The sequence below is a fragment of the Dermacentor silvarum genome, chromosome 1 (genome assembly GCF_013339745.2).
Source record: "Dermacentor silvarum isolate Dsil-2018 chromosome 1, BIME_Dsil_1.4, whole genome shotgun sequence".
In the NCBI taxonomy this organism is placed as follows: Eukaryota; Metazoa; Arthropoda; class Arachnida; order Ixodida; family Ixodidae; genus Dermacentor; species Dermacentor silvarum.
This window is the reverse complement of record NC_051154.1, coordinates 331,465,144-331,480,084: the sequence shown is the minus strand read 5'-3', so window position 1 is coordinate 331,480,084 and position 14,941 is coordinate 331,465,144. Positions and strand designations below refer to the sequence as shown.

General features: G+C 45.7%; 1 protein-coding gene across 1 annotated transcript; it reads right to left on the bottom strand.

Annotated features, from left to right (window-relative positions):
• Positions 1-207: 207 nt before the first annotated feature.
• Positions 208-11,859, bottom strand: LOC119453476 (uncharacterized). Its single transcript, XM_037715515.2, has 4 exons — positions 11,777-11,859; positions 11,235-11,296; positions 1,730-1,869; positions 208-588 (listed from the first exon to the last, which is right to left on the bottom strand). The coding sequence occupies exons 2-4, from the start codon at positions 11,284-11,286 to the stop codon at positions 271-273; spliced, it is 510 nt and encodes a 169-aa protein (XP_037571443.1). The 5' UTR covers positions 11,287-11,296; positions 11,777-11,859; the 3' UTR covers positions 208-270.
• Positions 11,860-14,941: the final 3,082 nt, after the last annotated feature.

Sequence of the window (14,941 nt, the reverse complement as noted above, 5' to 3'; positions counted from 1 at the left end):
GTTGCAATCGCAATCCAGCAGTTGGCCGTATTCGATGCTGAAGTTCCCATTGCGCTAAGGACGCTGTCGCTTTAACATATTTAGGATACAGACCCGTTGTGTCACCTTTGTAGCTGATGAAAAGGGTGGCGAGTTGTACAAAGTGCTGTTTCGCGGAATGAGACCCCTTGTTCTAATTAGGACAGCAGAACCACAGCGCGACTTGCAATAACAAGAATACTTTATTCAAGTTGCTCGTTCGAATTGCCTGTGAACACACATTTCACTTCTTTAGTGGCCTGAAAGCTTCTTGCCCGCGGCGACAAATTTGTTGCCAACGAGCTGAAGCTTATCAACTACGGTTTGACGGAAAGCGCTCTGCGAGCCCGAATCTTCAGCAGCATACGAAGCCATTGAATCGCCCATGACCTTTGCCAGAATTTCAAGAGCCTTTTCCGATGCCTTCTGCTTGGTCCTTTCAAAGGCCTTTTGCATGGCTGTCTTCACGTCATCTACGGCATTTTTTGCGACCTCCGTCATCTTCTTACCAGCGTTCGTCAGGGCATCCCTTGCCTTTTCGAGCAGGTCTCTTAGGAAGTACTCATCATCCTGCGTTGATGCAATGATCATTGGAAAAACACATAATATAACGATTAGTAATTCATATTGACCTTGTGGCCGCAAAATTTACAGGTATCATTTCTTAATTTGAAAAAAAAAAATGCTTGAAAACACTGAAGCACTTGGCTGATTTGTTTCTGGCGCCTTATTGATAGAACTTATTTCTGTTTATATGAAAATATTTTGGACTTAGGAAACTGAAGAACACCAATTCACATTTACTTGAAGCTTACTTTATTATTAATCACTAAAATGTTTATGCATGGCCTTTATGTTATTGAACCTCTGTGTGAATGTAGCCACGGTGGCTCCAAGTTCTGGTTTTCTTTCAGTATACTTTGCGATATATGGCTTTTGCGCCAGAAAAAAAAAACAATGATCGTATCCATCCCTCAAGAGTGGCTTGAAAGCACTCACTCTTTGCGTGATGTCGCCAGTGGTTAGTTTTTGCAACAAACTCGAGATACTATGGATATGCGATAGACTAAGGATATACAGTGTGGTCTTTTTCTACATCGAACACTTAAAAAAATTATCCACAAATGTTATTTGAATCTCGTAAGCACAGACAGACAGACAATGAACTTTTATTGAGGTCCTGAGGGACCAGCCGGCGGAGACCCGTTGGGGCCTCCGGCTCGCCGCTGGCTGCTCCCATGTCGGAATCGGGAGGCCAAGCCTCTCCGCTCTTTCACGGGCCCTCTGGACGGCCATGGACTGGAGCTTGAGTTCCGTACTAGAGATGGCCTCGTCCCAGTCCTGTTCGCTGGTGAGTGACGTATCCCGTAACGCAGGACACTGCCACTGCATATGAGCTGGAGTGCTAAACTCCTCCCCACAATCCGGGCAGATCAATCTTTTATTAAGGCGGACATCATTTGCCCCCCAAAAAGCATTCACTTCACTAACTAAATTATTGGCATTAAAAACTCCTTAGTTATATATATTACGCGCATATTCATATTGAAATGTTGGAGGAAGTCGTAATGAAAGTCTAATTTCGTGTTTGAACAATTCGGAACGGCCTTGCAGTCTGAAATAATTGGCCCGAATTTATTTGTTAAATTAACCCAATTACGCACGCAGCAGACCGATGAAACCATCGTCTGCAACCCTCCTGTGAGGTTACCTGTTTCGAGTTGTCCTTGGCGAGCACTTCAGCTGTCTCTAACAGCAGCTTTCCTACAAGTTCGACTTCGTTTCCCAAGTTCTGGTTCAGACCACCTTCCTGTGTTTTCTTCGTTTCCTGGGACAGTACGTGCGCCGAGCCTGGAAAGCACAAAACTTTATGCTTAGAACTGGATTCATGTCGCTCACCATCCATGCTTTGGAAGCTCAATTTAGGTTCAGCGTTTACCAATTAAGTGTTTTGGAAGAGCTCAGCTCGTGAACGGCAATATTGGCGCTTTAAAGGGGATTTGGAAGAACTCTGTACGTCCACACAGTTTTTCTTCTACTACATAGACACCTGCAGAGGCAGCGTTTAAAATACGTGGTTATTCCGCTGTTTTTTTTTAAAGCTACGCTTCGTTCCCTTCAACTTAGATGGTAGTCATTTCGTCAGCGCTCAATAGCCTATTTGTTTTCTTAGAATCGCGCGCTTATTGCGCCTTTTGATAGATTTGGAACAATGGCCTATGCCACTGAAAACTCGCACTTGAGTCGCGCGTACAATAGAAAGTCGCTGCTCGACTCTCACAGTGGAAGGTAAAGATGAAGCGATGTGCCCGTTTTGTTCTTCTAGTGAATAGGATGATGATAGTGTTCTCATATCGCTTCTTCTACCGAAAGTAATTATTCGGAAATCGAAGACGACATTGACTTTGCCGGACAGTGGTGCCGCATTTTCGCGCTTAAAACATGAAGAAAATTTGTTTTAAATGGTTTTTGATAGAATGTCGCTTGAAAATAAGCCATGAAAAGAAAAGGTAAATAAGGTCACTTTTGGTCAAAATAATAATACACTTTACGGGTTAAAGAACAAGTCCCTGTTCGTACAAACAAAGTTCATTTCTCTGAACTTTTCCTGTTGGTTCAAAGTAGTGCATACAAGCAAAATGTAAAGTTAAATGTTACTCACAGCTTCTGTGCAGAATTCTGTGATCACATTGTGCTTGTTGGAATAGCCGTAACACAATTAAGTGAGATAAAAGAACACGAAAAAATATAGCAGACTTCTTCGTCCTTGCAGAATTATGACTCAATTTCCAGCGAAATAGTTTCGTTCGAGCAGGTACACTAGTAATTTCAGGCGCCTGTAATTGAAGCCACACCCTTTAAAATGTATGCATATGAATCACTCGTTGACCCCACCCTTTTAAAACGTTCACCGCATGGAACGCTTTCCACCTCTTGATTAGGAGACGTTTTGGAAAAAGCTGCACTTCACCTACGCATTCAATTTCGAACGAATATCAACCATCATCTTCCCGACATTATTAACAAATTGGACATCGGTGGCTGTTATAATACCTCCAGTACACCTACGCCATTTACAGAAGCAAAGGTCTTGGGAGCCTGGCCTGACAGCTCATCAGCCCAGAAAGCCATTCAAACTCTTCTTGAATGCGTGTAGGCGACAGACTTGAGTGCTCGACTGTACACATGCTGCACCAAGCTTAGTGCATGTGAAAGTGCGATCAGGACTCGCGTCTTCTCTCCTCGCTCTTTCTTTCCTCCCCCATCCCCCTCCCCACGTGTAGGGTAGCAAACTGGACTAACTCTGGTTAGTCTTTCTCCCTTTCCTATCTCCCTTCACTCTCTTTCTCTCCCCAGTACAGCTAGATAAGTTCTACGTCATTCGTAAAACGCATTTTTATTGCTCTGAAGAGAGTGAAAGCGCAATTTACTACATCGGCTGTAAATTAACAATATTAACGTGTTGTACCTTGCGCGCACTTCTCCCAGAACATGACCCTTACTTTCACCAAATATAACCAAAGTTCATTATTTGGTTCACTGAAGACACAAAAGAAACTTCACGAAATGTCTCTGTTACGCAAGAAAATAAAGAAGAAAAAAAAAAAACGCTGATTCAGTAAATACTACCAACACTCGTATTACACCATCTGAAACGTCAAGTTTTCCCCACACATCACACCACGATGGGTACCAATTTAATTTGAGCATGAACTTGACTGGACGCACACTTGTCTCGCGACACTGGGAAACACAGCGGATAATTACTGCATAAGTCTAGCGAGCACTTCATTAAGAAAAGTTGTTGCACAGGCCATAATAATTCAGAACACAATTACTTTCCCATGCATTTGATCCGTAATATTCCCCTCATTTTGTGTGAATGTGTATATGGGTGGCAGTTATAATTAAGTCAGGCCAGTCGGGTGAAATTCCACGCAACTCGCAAAACATAACTATAACACTCCGCAGAGCTTGAATGGGTAGTCTGTTGGGACATGGGGCACAGTTCCTACGCGATTCGCATTATACTCTTTTAATGCGGCGGAACGCTTGTACAAATAATATTTTACAAACGCGATGAATAACCTCCCGAATTTAAATTTTGATCTAGCGTCAACCGCAACGTGTTCCCGATTTCAGCTAACTATAAACAATTTGCCTCGTTTAGTTGACATGCAAGTCCGGAAAAACCAACTATGCGCCTCGCATAACGCAAGAAAGGGGTAGGCAACGAGTATTGAGTAATTACTTTGCAAGCTCCATAAGCAACTTCAGACTTCAACTTTCGATGCGGTAACTCATTTTCATGCATGTATCGCTTTCCAAGATTCAAGAATAGTTAATTGATAGTTTATGCAATGTCCGCCGAGCAGATTATTTGGTCATTTTTCAGTTTTCGCTTGATAATAAGCCTCCTCCTTTTCTTTATACTGGATGCTTTCCGAAGACACACTTTAGGATCAGCAATATCCGACGAGAACTGGCACGTCGGTGGCCCGAGACACAACTCCGGACTTGGCGTTCGTCAAGAACGTCCCAGTGGCAGGGTGGCAAAATTTACAAGAAAATCTAGTTAGCGACCACTTAATATTGGCTATTACCCTAACAGTCAATGCAGCTCCCCTCAGAGAATTTAAAGTGACGGACTGGGATGCCTTTCGGAAATTGCGAAAGGAGGACCAGGATGAATACGACAGCTTATACAGCCTCTTTGCAAGGCTCAAGGAGGATGCTAATGCTGCGACCAAGGTTGTCAAAACGAACCTGAGGGTTGATCGGATGGATGCGCATCTTGCGCATCTCTTAGAGGCCAAGAATTCAATCCTAGCCCGATGGAGGACGCAAAGATTCAATCGCAGACTTCGAAATAAAATTGCGCAGCTCAATCGCGAGATTGAAACCCACTCTATTGAACTGTCGAAACAGCAGTGGAACGAAGTATGTTCTTCTGTTGACGGACATATGAGAGTGGGAGGCAAATGGAACCTCCTCAAACAATTACTTGATGAGTCGCGGTCCAAGGGTAATCAGAGATTGGCTATTGACAGATTAGTTCATAGCCAAAAGGCGAAGGGGGTGTCCGAAAAGGCCCTCCTGCAGGGGTTAGCGGACAGATATCTTCCGCTGGGCCTTTCCGGGGACGTGGACTATCCTCGTTACCCGGGGGGACTGGTTGAGGAGCTGGACGCACCTTTCACTGAACCTGAAATTCGGGAGGTCCTCCACGAGCTCAATGGGCCCTCTGCACCGGGCCCGGATGGAATCTCAAATAAGCTCTTACGTAACTTGGACGGTAAATCCATCGAGCTCACTGAGGAAGTCAACAAAATCTGGAAGACGGGGCTATAGTCCCCGAATCCTGGAAGACGGCCTCAGTTGTGCTCATCCCAAGGTCAGGCAAACCTCTAGCGCCGGAGAACATACGGCCCATCTCGCTTACGTCCTGCATGGGCAAGGTGGCCGAACTTGCGATTCACAATCGGGTATCCAGGTACATAGAATGCAAAGAGCTATTTCCACACAATATAGTAGGATTTAGACCCGCACTATCCACACAGGATGTCGTGCTCCTTAACAAGACACAAATTATTGACAACTACACCAGGGATACTAGAGGCATACTAGCTCTAGACCTGGCTAAAGCTTTTGACAATATCTCGCACAAGTTCATGCTTGAGGCAGTCTCGGATATGGGGCTGGGACAACGTTTCCACGCATACGTTAGCTGCTTTCTCAGGGATCGCAGGGCTACCATCAAGATCGGTCAAGTAAAATCCGAGGAATTTACCTTGGGAGCGAGAGGAACCCCACAGGGGGCAGTCATATCTCCTTTACTCTTCAATATTGGCATGAAGGGCCTCTCGGAGCGACTCGCCATGGTGCGCGGGACTAACCATGCTCTCTACGCGGACGATATCACCGTGTGGTGCATGGGAATGTCCGACGCCGGGGTAGAGCAGGCGCTTCAACAGGCACTAGACATAACGGAGAACTTTATAGTCGGTTCATGCCTGAGCCTGTCACCGGCTAAGTCCGAGTTATTACTGTACAGACGCACCCAACAAGGGGTGAGGAACCTCACTCCATTAGAGCAGATTCCCATAGCTATATACACGCGGGATGGGCTGATGATCCCCAGGGTAGACTCCATCAGGATCTTTGGACTCCTACTGGAGTCCAAGGGGGGAAACTCACAGACTATAGCCCGCATCACCTCCAAGACGGAGAACATGCTTAAACTCATACTCAGGGTCTCGAACCGCAGGGGAGGGCTGAGCGAGAGCAATCTCCTTCGGCTCTACCATGCGTTTCTCATGAGCCACATTAATTACGTCGCTTCGGCGCTGCACTGGTCCAAAAGGGAAGAGGCAAAAATCGATGCACTAATGCGCAAAAGTATAAAGCGAGTTCTAAGCTTGCCTATCACCACCAGTACCGAAAAGCTCATACAATTAGGCATGCATAACTCCCTCTCGGAGGTGATCGAGGCCCAGCAGATGGCTCAGATCGTGCGTCTATCGTCCTCGCCGGCTGGCAGGCGCATCCTGGAATCCATAGGCTGCGGTCTTACGGAGACTAACGAGCGTAAAGTGACTCTACCGTCCTCAATCAGAGGCACGTTTACGGTAGCTCCACTTCCAAGAAATGTCCACCCGCAATATAATGTAGGGCGCCGCATAGCTCGGGCGCGTTCTTTATTGAAATCGGTTGCAGATAGTCGGAATCTCGCAGCCTTTGTCGATGCAGCCCAGTACGGGCGTTCCAATTGCCTCGCAGTGGTTTCGGTCGACCATACTGGCAAACTCCTATGTTCTGCCTCGGTTAGAAATGTTTCGGCAACGGTGGCTGAGCAAGTGGTCATTGCTATAGCAATGAAGGACCCATCGCGTCCAAATATATTCACAGACTCGCGGTCCGCAGCTAGGGCTTTCGCCTCGGGCTCGATCTCGCGGGAGGCAGCGGCCATCCTCGGCAGCGAGAGGGCAGCCGGGTTTCACACCATAAAATGGTTCCCGGCCCACATGGGGGCCAACGTACATCCCAATGTTCCCAACGCAAATGAATTTGCCCATGACCGTGCGCGAGGTTTCGCTCACCGCGGCGGTCCCGGTGGATTCGAAGGCGGGGACGCTGGGAGGTACAGGGACTTGCTCCTAACTTTCCAAGAGATCTTGACGCATTATCATCTTTCCCGGAGGGCTTTTCCACTTCCTCACCCTAGACTCACTCGACCGCAATCGTCGGCCTTGAGGATGCTCCAAACGGGGTCTTTCCCTTCGAGGGGCAGGTTTAGTCACTTCTCGCCCAACATCGAACCGCAATGTCCGGACTGCGGAGAGGCGTATTGCTCATTAGCCCATATGCTCTGGCAATGTCCTGCGTTACGCGACACAGAGTTCATCAACAAAGGGGACTGGGAGGAAGCCCTTAAAAGCGGCGACCTCTCGGTTCAACTTCGGGCTGTCCAGAGGGCCTGCGAGAGGGCGGAGGGCCACGGTCTTCCGGTCCCTGCGTGGGAGCGGCCCGCGACTGCTACCGACTTCCCCTGGGCGTCCCAACGCAGTTCCTCAGGACCTGAATAAAAGTTCTTTGTCTGTCTGTCTGACACTTCAGGATAAGAGTCGAAGCTGCCATCCGAGAACACTTTTGGATTCAGCAGAGCACAGTTTACCATGGGTTTCTGAGGTTTAAGACGTTTGAACATTTTTATTTCGATTGCATTAAAAAAAATTGAGGAATTGGTTTCCCGAAGCCAGCATATAAAGAAACAGCAAGCGCACACAATAACAAGCGGCAGAAATCTGTACAGTGTGAACTTATCTTACTGTATGCGGCGTTTTTGCTGAATCTTTGGAGAAAGAGCGTGTTTGATTTCCACGACAGCCTAAAGGTACGTTTTTAAGATGAATTTGCAGAGAAGTGGTAAAAATTCTATTGGAGGGGGGGGGGGGGGTGAGGTCTATAAATATAGACCAAGAGTCAGGGTTTAGTAGATAGCTTCTTGCAGATATGAAGGAGCATTCCTGCGGATATCAATCACCCGCAGAGCATTGCGATTGGAAAATAAAATTATGGGGTTTCACGTACAAAACCCACGCTCTCATTATAATCGGCGTCGTAGTGGGACGTTCGCAATTCATTTTCACCACGTGTGTTTTTTCGAACGTGCACTTAGATATAAATGATCAGGCATTTTTGCGACCGTGACCTCGAGCTCTGCAACGCGACGCCGTAGCAACTGGACTACTGTGGTAAGTAGAGGGCTATGATTACGCAAAGAAAGTGTACAACAATATCCGCACGCATATGCCAAGCACGTGTCATGAAACACTCATCAGCGGAACCTTAGCAGCAGTACGGCACGTATGTGCACAATTTGTTCTCTCAGTATTACCATATGGCGCCTAAACTTGGGGGATGACAAATAAATTATGAGAGAAAAATAAACACCATGGAACTATAAGTGGAAAGAAATAAGACACCAGACGAGGGAAGTATTGAATAGAGAGAACGGGTGTCGCCGATATTCTCGCTGATATAAAAACTAGAAACTGGACCGGAGCGGGTAATGAATTGCAAGCAGTCGATGAACCTGTGGTCTACTAGAATAACACAATAGGTGCCAAGGAACGGTAAACGCAGTCAAAGCCGGCAAAGGATGCGGTGGTGCGTTGATACTAATAAAAAAATATGTTACAGGCATATGGTGGAGTCAAGTGAACCAAGAGGGGTAACAAGAGTTTAGTGAGAGAAGTCGTCATGCTGTAGTGACGCTGAATTGCCTCATAATGATGCCTTGTGGGGACAACACCTGGAAAATAACAAATGAGCCTTGGAGGAATGAACGCCTGCTTATCGTGACATTAAGCGGAGGACAGGCCTCATTAAGTAACGCGAAGATGGCTGAATAGATTAAGAGAGAAAATTCGATCAGCTGTTTTTCTAGCTTATTGTTCCTATTCATTCATAGAAACAATATGCAGGGTGTCCCAGCTAAATTTAGCCAGGGCTTTAAAACATGTAGGGATATTCTAGGAAAACGCGACGATACGCATGCTGTTGGCGTTTAATGGGAGCAGGACAGAATTTTTTATTGCGATATCAATCATATGGACACTAAAGGCGAATTTCCACGATCTTCGTCGTCATCATCGTTGCCGTCGCCGTGATGTTCCGCATAAATTGCAAGTGCGATAAGATAGCGGTTGCGCACCGTGGGGTGTAGGTGCGAGGTAGAGCAGAGAAGGATGGCGGCTTGGGGCGGCGGCGTCTTGCGCGTGCTGGGAGTAGTAGTAAGTGGTTCGTTGGGAAAGGGAAAAGGTTGGCGCTATCTTCTGCAGCCCTTGAGGGAGCACGGCTCAGCGCCAAGCTGGGAGGGTGGCGGGGCGGATGCGCGCCCTCTCTTCGTAAGTGCAAGGGTGGGAACAGGTGGGTGAGATTGGGGAGGGGAGAAGGCAGGTTCGCGCGCGTTTCCTCTAGTACGGGGGCAGAGCACGACCGCGCGCGCCCTATCTTGGAGGTAATCTGCCGTGGGTACAAAGGCCACGCTCGCCGAGGGCTGATGGCTGCATCTGAGCTGTAGTGTTGTGCGCATACTTCGCGGTGAATAGGGAGACAGCTCCAAGGGTAATTCGCACGCCGCGGTTCTTAATCGTGCCAGTGTTGTCAAAGCGAGTGTTCGCGGTCATCGAGGGAGATATGCTCATGCTTGCTTGTGCACGCATGACACCGCGCTTGGTAACGCACTTACTGAGCGAATGTTTACTGCAATTTATACGGCCAATGAAACTCCTAGCATTGCTTCGTGTGGTTGTCTAATACTTTGCTATCGCAATCAATGCTTGCAAAAGTGCGACATTTTTGTATTAAGCTTAATGCTATAAGAAGTTAATAATAGTTAACCAATTTCGAAAGTATTAAATTGAAAACAAAACTTCTAATGCCAAAGTTGGAGAGCCTTCAAAGAAATATCTAGTGCAGTATAACTTAAGGTAAACCGCCATAGAGCTTTACCTTAAGCTATAAGTCCTGTTCTTGCTCAGTAATTTATAACTTTCTCCTTGTTACGTAATAAATCTTTCTCTGACTTTAGTAATGCCTGCGAAATATATAGCTATATAAAAGAAGAATCACGGGACACGCCCGCCTGCGCGGCACAATTAAGTGCTCCGAAACAGGTCGCACATAAAACAGTGTACTAAGCCTCCTGTGCTGACGCTGAATAAGGACAGTGTATATACAAAGCAGCCTGCTTATCGTTAACAGTAATCGCCGCGAAGGAAGCATATGGTGCCGTGAATAGGTCACCATACGCTTACCATACACAGCTGCATCGCTTCCATGTCACGTTTTAGTTGACAGGACGCGAAACTGTAGAATATTGTTAGCATCAATCCACCAAACCTTTATCTTAGAGTGGTCATGTGATTTCTGAAAACACTGGTTAGCATGACAACAACCTTAGAGTGAATACGACGTGGAATCCTCTTCTCACTTTGCCGCCTTAAGTTACTCTGTGTTCCAATGCATCTTTTGTAACAATCTAAATGTCGGGAGGCTACAGCTCAAAATCAATTTTAACACTAACATATGTTTGCGTCTCCGGGCTTGTCTTAATGTATTTTCAAATTACGTATATTTTTCAGTACGGCCACGTTACTCGTTACACTCAAATAGCCCTAACGTCTGCGTTAGTTGGACCAAATTTTTATCCGTCATTGCAACGCTGTGTCACTTGGAAATACCTGCATTGTCGCAAAGTCTGAAGGAACACTGTGTACGATATTCGTGATATAGTACTTTTATTCTGTCTTTTTGTTAACTGGCCTAACGCATTTCGGGAACAACGGCTGATCGGGGAGCTCCCGCTGTGGGGATTACAGTAAATCAATTTCTTCCTGTTTTTCGCCTTCATTTCCGCCCTACCTCTTAACACCCGCCAGCAGCCACAAGCATATTAAGCACATACAGGACATCTGGAGTCTAAAGTTTTACTGCACTTTCAAATGGAACACGTTATTCATCAAACGAAAAAAAAATTATTTCTTATATATATGCCGTGGTGAACTGACCTGCAAATTACTATTATGCTGTCGTTACTCTTTAATGTTTTTGTTAATATTAAATGCGCAAGAAGTAAGAACTACAAACTTCTTACTATTATCTTTTCGAGGTTTGTAAAACAACGTGACGTAAGCAGTACTTGTACTCACAGGTTACTGCGACGACGTAAAGTGCGAGAAAAGCAACGACTGCTCCCTTCATTCTGCCTGCCCTGAAAGAAAATAAAGAACATAACAGTTATCCTGAGAAGTCGGCCTCTTCAACAACTTTGGTTAGTGTTATGTTTGAGGACGCAACATTTTTCATTCCGCCAGTACATATAAACGCCAAGAATTAGATGTGTTTGAGGAATAATCTAGGATTACATTTACTATAGATCGTCTCCATTGCTCCAAACTGATGCAAGCTTGGGAAAAAAAATGAAAACAATGTGGATGTATTCAGACAAGCCAGGCCGCATGAGTTCTAATGCTCCGAAAAGTAGCGCTATATAGCGCCTGCTCAATGGCTACTGCCACATTAGAGCAGTTCATAGAGTGGTAGGCATAAGTCGCTAATTAAGAAACAGCAGCATAAATTTTCGTATACGTTATACGCGCGGTCTGTCTTACCTAGTTTAAATATTCAGTTTAAATAGCGGTTAACGTCGTATACACGTATTAGAATATGTGTGGCGATATAGAACACTTACTTGTGCGAGAAAGACCCTGGAGTGTCGGCGTCCTAGTTGGATCCTGTGGGCGCCAGCGGCTGTGCCTTGTTTTATAGGATGCTGAGCGATGAGTAAACGTTCGCTCGAGTGCTCAATCTTTGATTATGATAACAAGATTACGCCTACCGCTTCCCCCCTAAACTCTACACAATCCTATTTGACCGCGGATAAGAATGCATAACAAAAGGGGGCGTTGTGCAATACTTGTCATGCGGGGGGGAAAAAAACCGGCTCCTGCTATTACGCACGAAAGAAAGTTGGAAGCTCCATTGTTCAGCCGCCAATTATCAGGGCCAGATCAGCAGTTGCGCTCTTCAAAATGCAGATACGGGCATTTCTAAATGAGCAAACGTAGTTATCTCACAGTTTTTCCAGGAAGATTCAGTCTAAAGGTTGATGGTCGAAGTCATAGTCGTGAACATGACTAAGGCTTTCGCCTTAAGGTCTTTTAGGTGTAGCTAAAGGGACTCCTGAGGATTCATGACTTGAATGTCATGACATATGCGTGTCATGTAGGCCCTGAAAAGGCCGCCTACGTCTTGGTGCTCTCTTGGGCGTTTCATTAACTTGGTAGGCTCCCCGCACACAGCTTCGCATAACATCGATTTCCACAGGGCGTGGGATCTGCCGGTTTTTTTTTTTTTTTTTTTTTTTTTTTTTTTTTTTTTGAGGTTGCTGCAACTTTTCTATGACCACACAGACGGTCAGTGCACCTCCACCTGGTTATGGGACACCTGTATTTTGACTTCCACTGACCTCTGAATTGCACGACCTGCGTTCCATTGCATTCTTTGCACAAGTGGAATTCTTTGTATTTGCAGGCAAGTTGTTTTTATACAAAGTTTATGTGTGTACAAAAATAAAATAAAAGACAAATAAAAAATTATATCGCAAGGTGAAGTAATAAACATCGCCATATCAGAAGAGTGAGAAGAATTTGTAAATAATGATGCAGAAATATACATATCACTTTATAAACATGCCATTTCTTAGCGATCATGCATATATGATCGCTAGGAAATGCATAAGGCAACAAGTAAAAATGTTCATTGGAGCGCCATAGAAGTGGTGTTCTTTGTGTTGGCGGGTAAGCTGTTCTTTTTATGACTATGCGTGTGTGAAAAATAAAGTAAAAGATAAATGAAAATTATATGACAAGGTGAAGTAATAAACATCAACATAACAGCAGGGTGAGGATAATTCCTAATAAATGAGGCGGAAATATACACATCACTTTATAAATATGCCTTGTTACACATGTCGTATATAATCGTGAGGAAATTCATAAAGAAACCAGGAAAAAAATTTATTGGTGCGCCAAACATGCCAAAAAATGCCTCTTATTCGTGAGGCATGCCTGTCAGCCTACCTATGCTCTCATTTATTCCCTTTCAAAGTGAGCTGAACTTGTGTATTAGAAATTACTCACAAGCTTCTCTGTCGTAGTGAGTGGGGAATACTGATTTCAAAATAGTGTCCTTAAATTTTTCGAAAGGATGACCTAGTGTGTTCCCATGTTTGGAGAGGGGGAGCGGCGGTATAGATTTTACATGGGATTTGTTATTACTAAAGCGTAGCCTGAAAGGGGTTTCCGTTTGTCCGATGTATTGTGCGCGGCAAATGGTGCATTCGAGGAGATATACAAAGGTGCAAGTGTCACCGTTGTATTCCCCTCGTATTTTGAATGAAAATCAGGACGCGTTGCTCTTGGCCACATTAGCGGTATTCATCATGGGACAGAGCCTGCACCGAGGTTTTCCGCATGGTGCGCAGCCTTTGAAGCTATCTGAGTGAATTTTGGAGGACGTGACAACGTCTCTGAGGTTGGTGGCCCGTCTGTATACCACCCGCGGAGGTTCAGGAACAATTTGGCACATTCTCTCGCTCATAAGAGCATGGTATATATGATGTTTCCGGAGGATACGTTCAATGTTAGGATTTGGTGCTGGATACGTGAGGATAAGGTTAGTCCGCGAATCTGGGGGAGTTGGTTTGCTGTTGATGAGCGCGCGCGACGATCAAGGTTGTCTGTTTTTTTAATCGCGTCGCTGATAACTTAGGGAGGATAACGCTGGCGTTATAAGTAGTTACGTAGTTGTTCAAAGTTCGATGCAAAGTCTCGTTTTTTAGTGCATATCCGCTTGAAACGAAGAGCTTGGCTGTACGGTATTGCTGTTTTACAATGCTTTACATGGCTACTGTGGAAATGCAAGTATTGGTGCTTATCAGTTGGTTTTTTGTAGACTGATGTGATAAGCGTGTTGTTGTGCACACTTACACTAACATCCAGAAAAGTGATTGCAGAAGCCGAATATATGTATGGGACAATGAGATGGCTGGATAGACCGCACTGAACAGAGAAATTAACTTCAACAACTCTTCCTCGCAGTGAGACCTTATTAGAAAATGTCTCAAGGAACTCTGATTCCAGTATGCCCATGAATATGTTGGCGTAGTTTGAACCTATTTTAGTGCCCATTGATGTGCCGTTGACTTGCAGAAAGTTTTTTTTTTCATTAAAATCAACGAATTTTGATTTTAATAGAACGCACTTCGTGCAAGTGGGGGTAAGCGAAGCTTGTGGCAAGATACGCTGTTGCAAGCGTTCCGCCTCGTTTGCCCTAAACTCAGGGTAGGCGGCTCTTCGCTGACGTTTGGCGTCAACATCGCTCCCGCAACTCTGGGTCTCGCCTGGGCTTCGGAAACCGTCAAGCTAGAATATGCATGTCGACGACGAGCCCTTTCCCGAGCGAGTTCACGGCGCCGTTGCTCAAACGCAGCCTGCTCCTCGGCGAAAGGCGCTACCGGAGGCCTTCCCATCCGGACACCGAAACTCATCTGAGGCGAGGGAAGCCCGGCGGAGCGCGCTAACCCCTTTTCCTTCACTTTCCCTCCCCGCGACCCACCAAACAACTCTGATGGGTCGCGCGCGTCACGTGATCCGGCGCCGGCGCAGTTTTCCCCGCACCTGCTCTTTCTTTTTCTTTCTTTCCTTCATTCCTTCTGTCTTTATTCTTCTGTCACCGGCTCATACCCGCCTATCCAGGGCGGGTATGAGCCATAGTAGTTTTAGCGTTACATCGCCGGCACAGGCTAGCCTATACAAGCTTCGCTTGAAAAACAATGCGGAATGCTTTGAGCCCC

What these genes read in the sequence shown, in the direction of transcription:
- LOC119453476 (XM_037715515.2), bottom strand. Translation starts at nt 11,286, where the DNA reads ATGAAGGGAGCAGTCGTTGCTTTTCTCGCACTTTACGTCGTCGCAGTA. An exon ending in TTACGTCGTCGCAGTAACCT is followed by an intron (nt 1,870 to 11,234) that starts GTGAGTACAAGT and finishes TGTGCTTTCCAG; the next exon opens with GCTCGGCGCACGTACTGTCC. An exon ending in CCAAGGACAACTCGAAACAG is followed by an intron (nt 589 to 1,729) that starts GTAACCTCACAG and finishes GCATCAACGCAG; the next exon opens with GATGATGAGTACTTCCTAAG.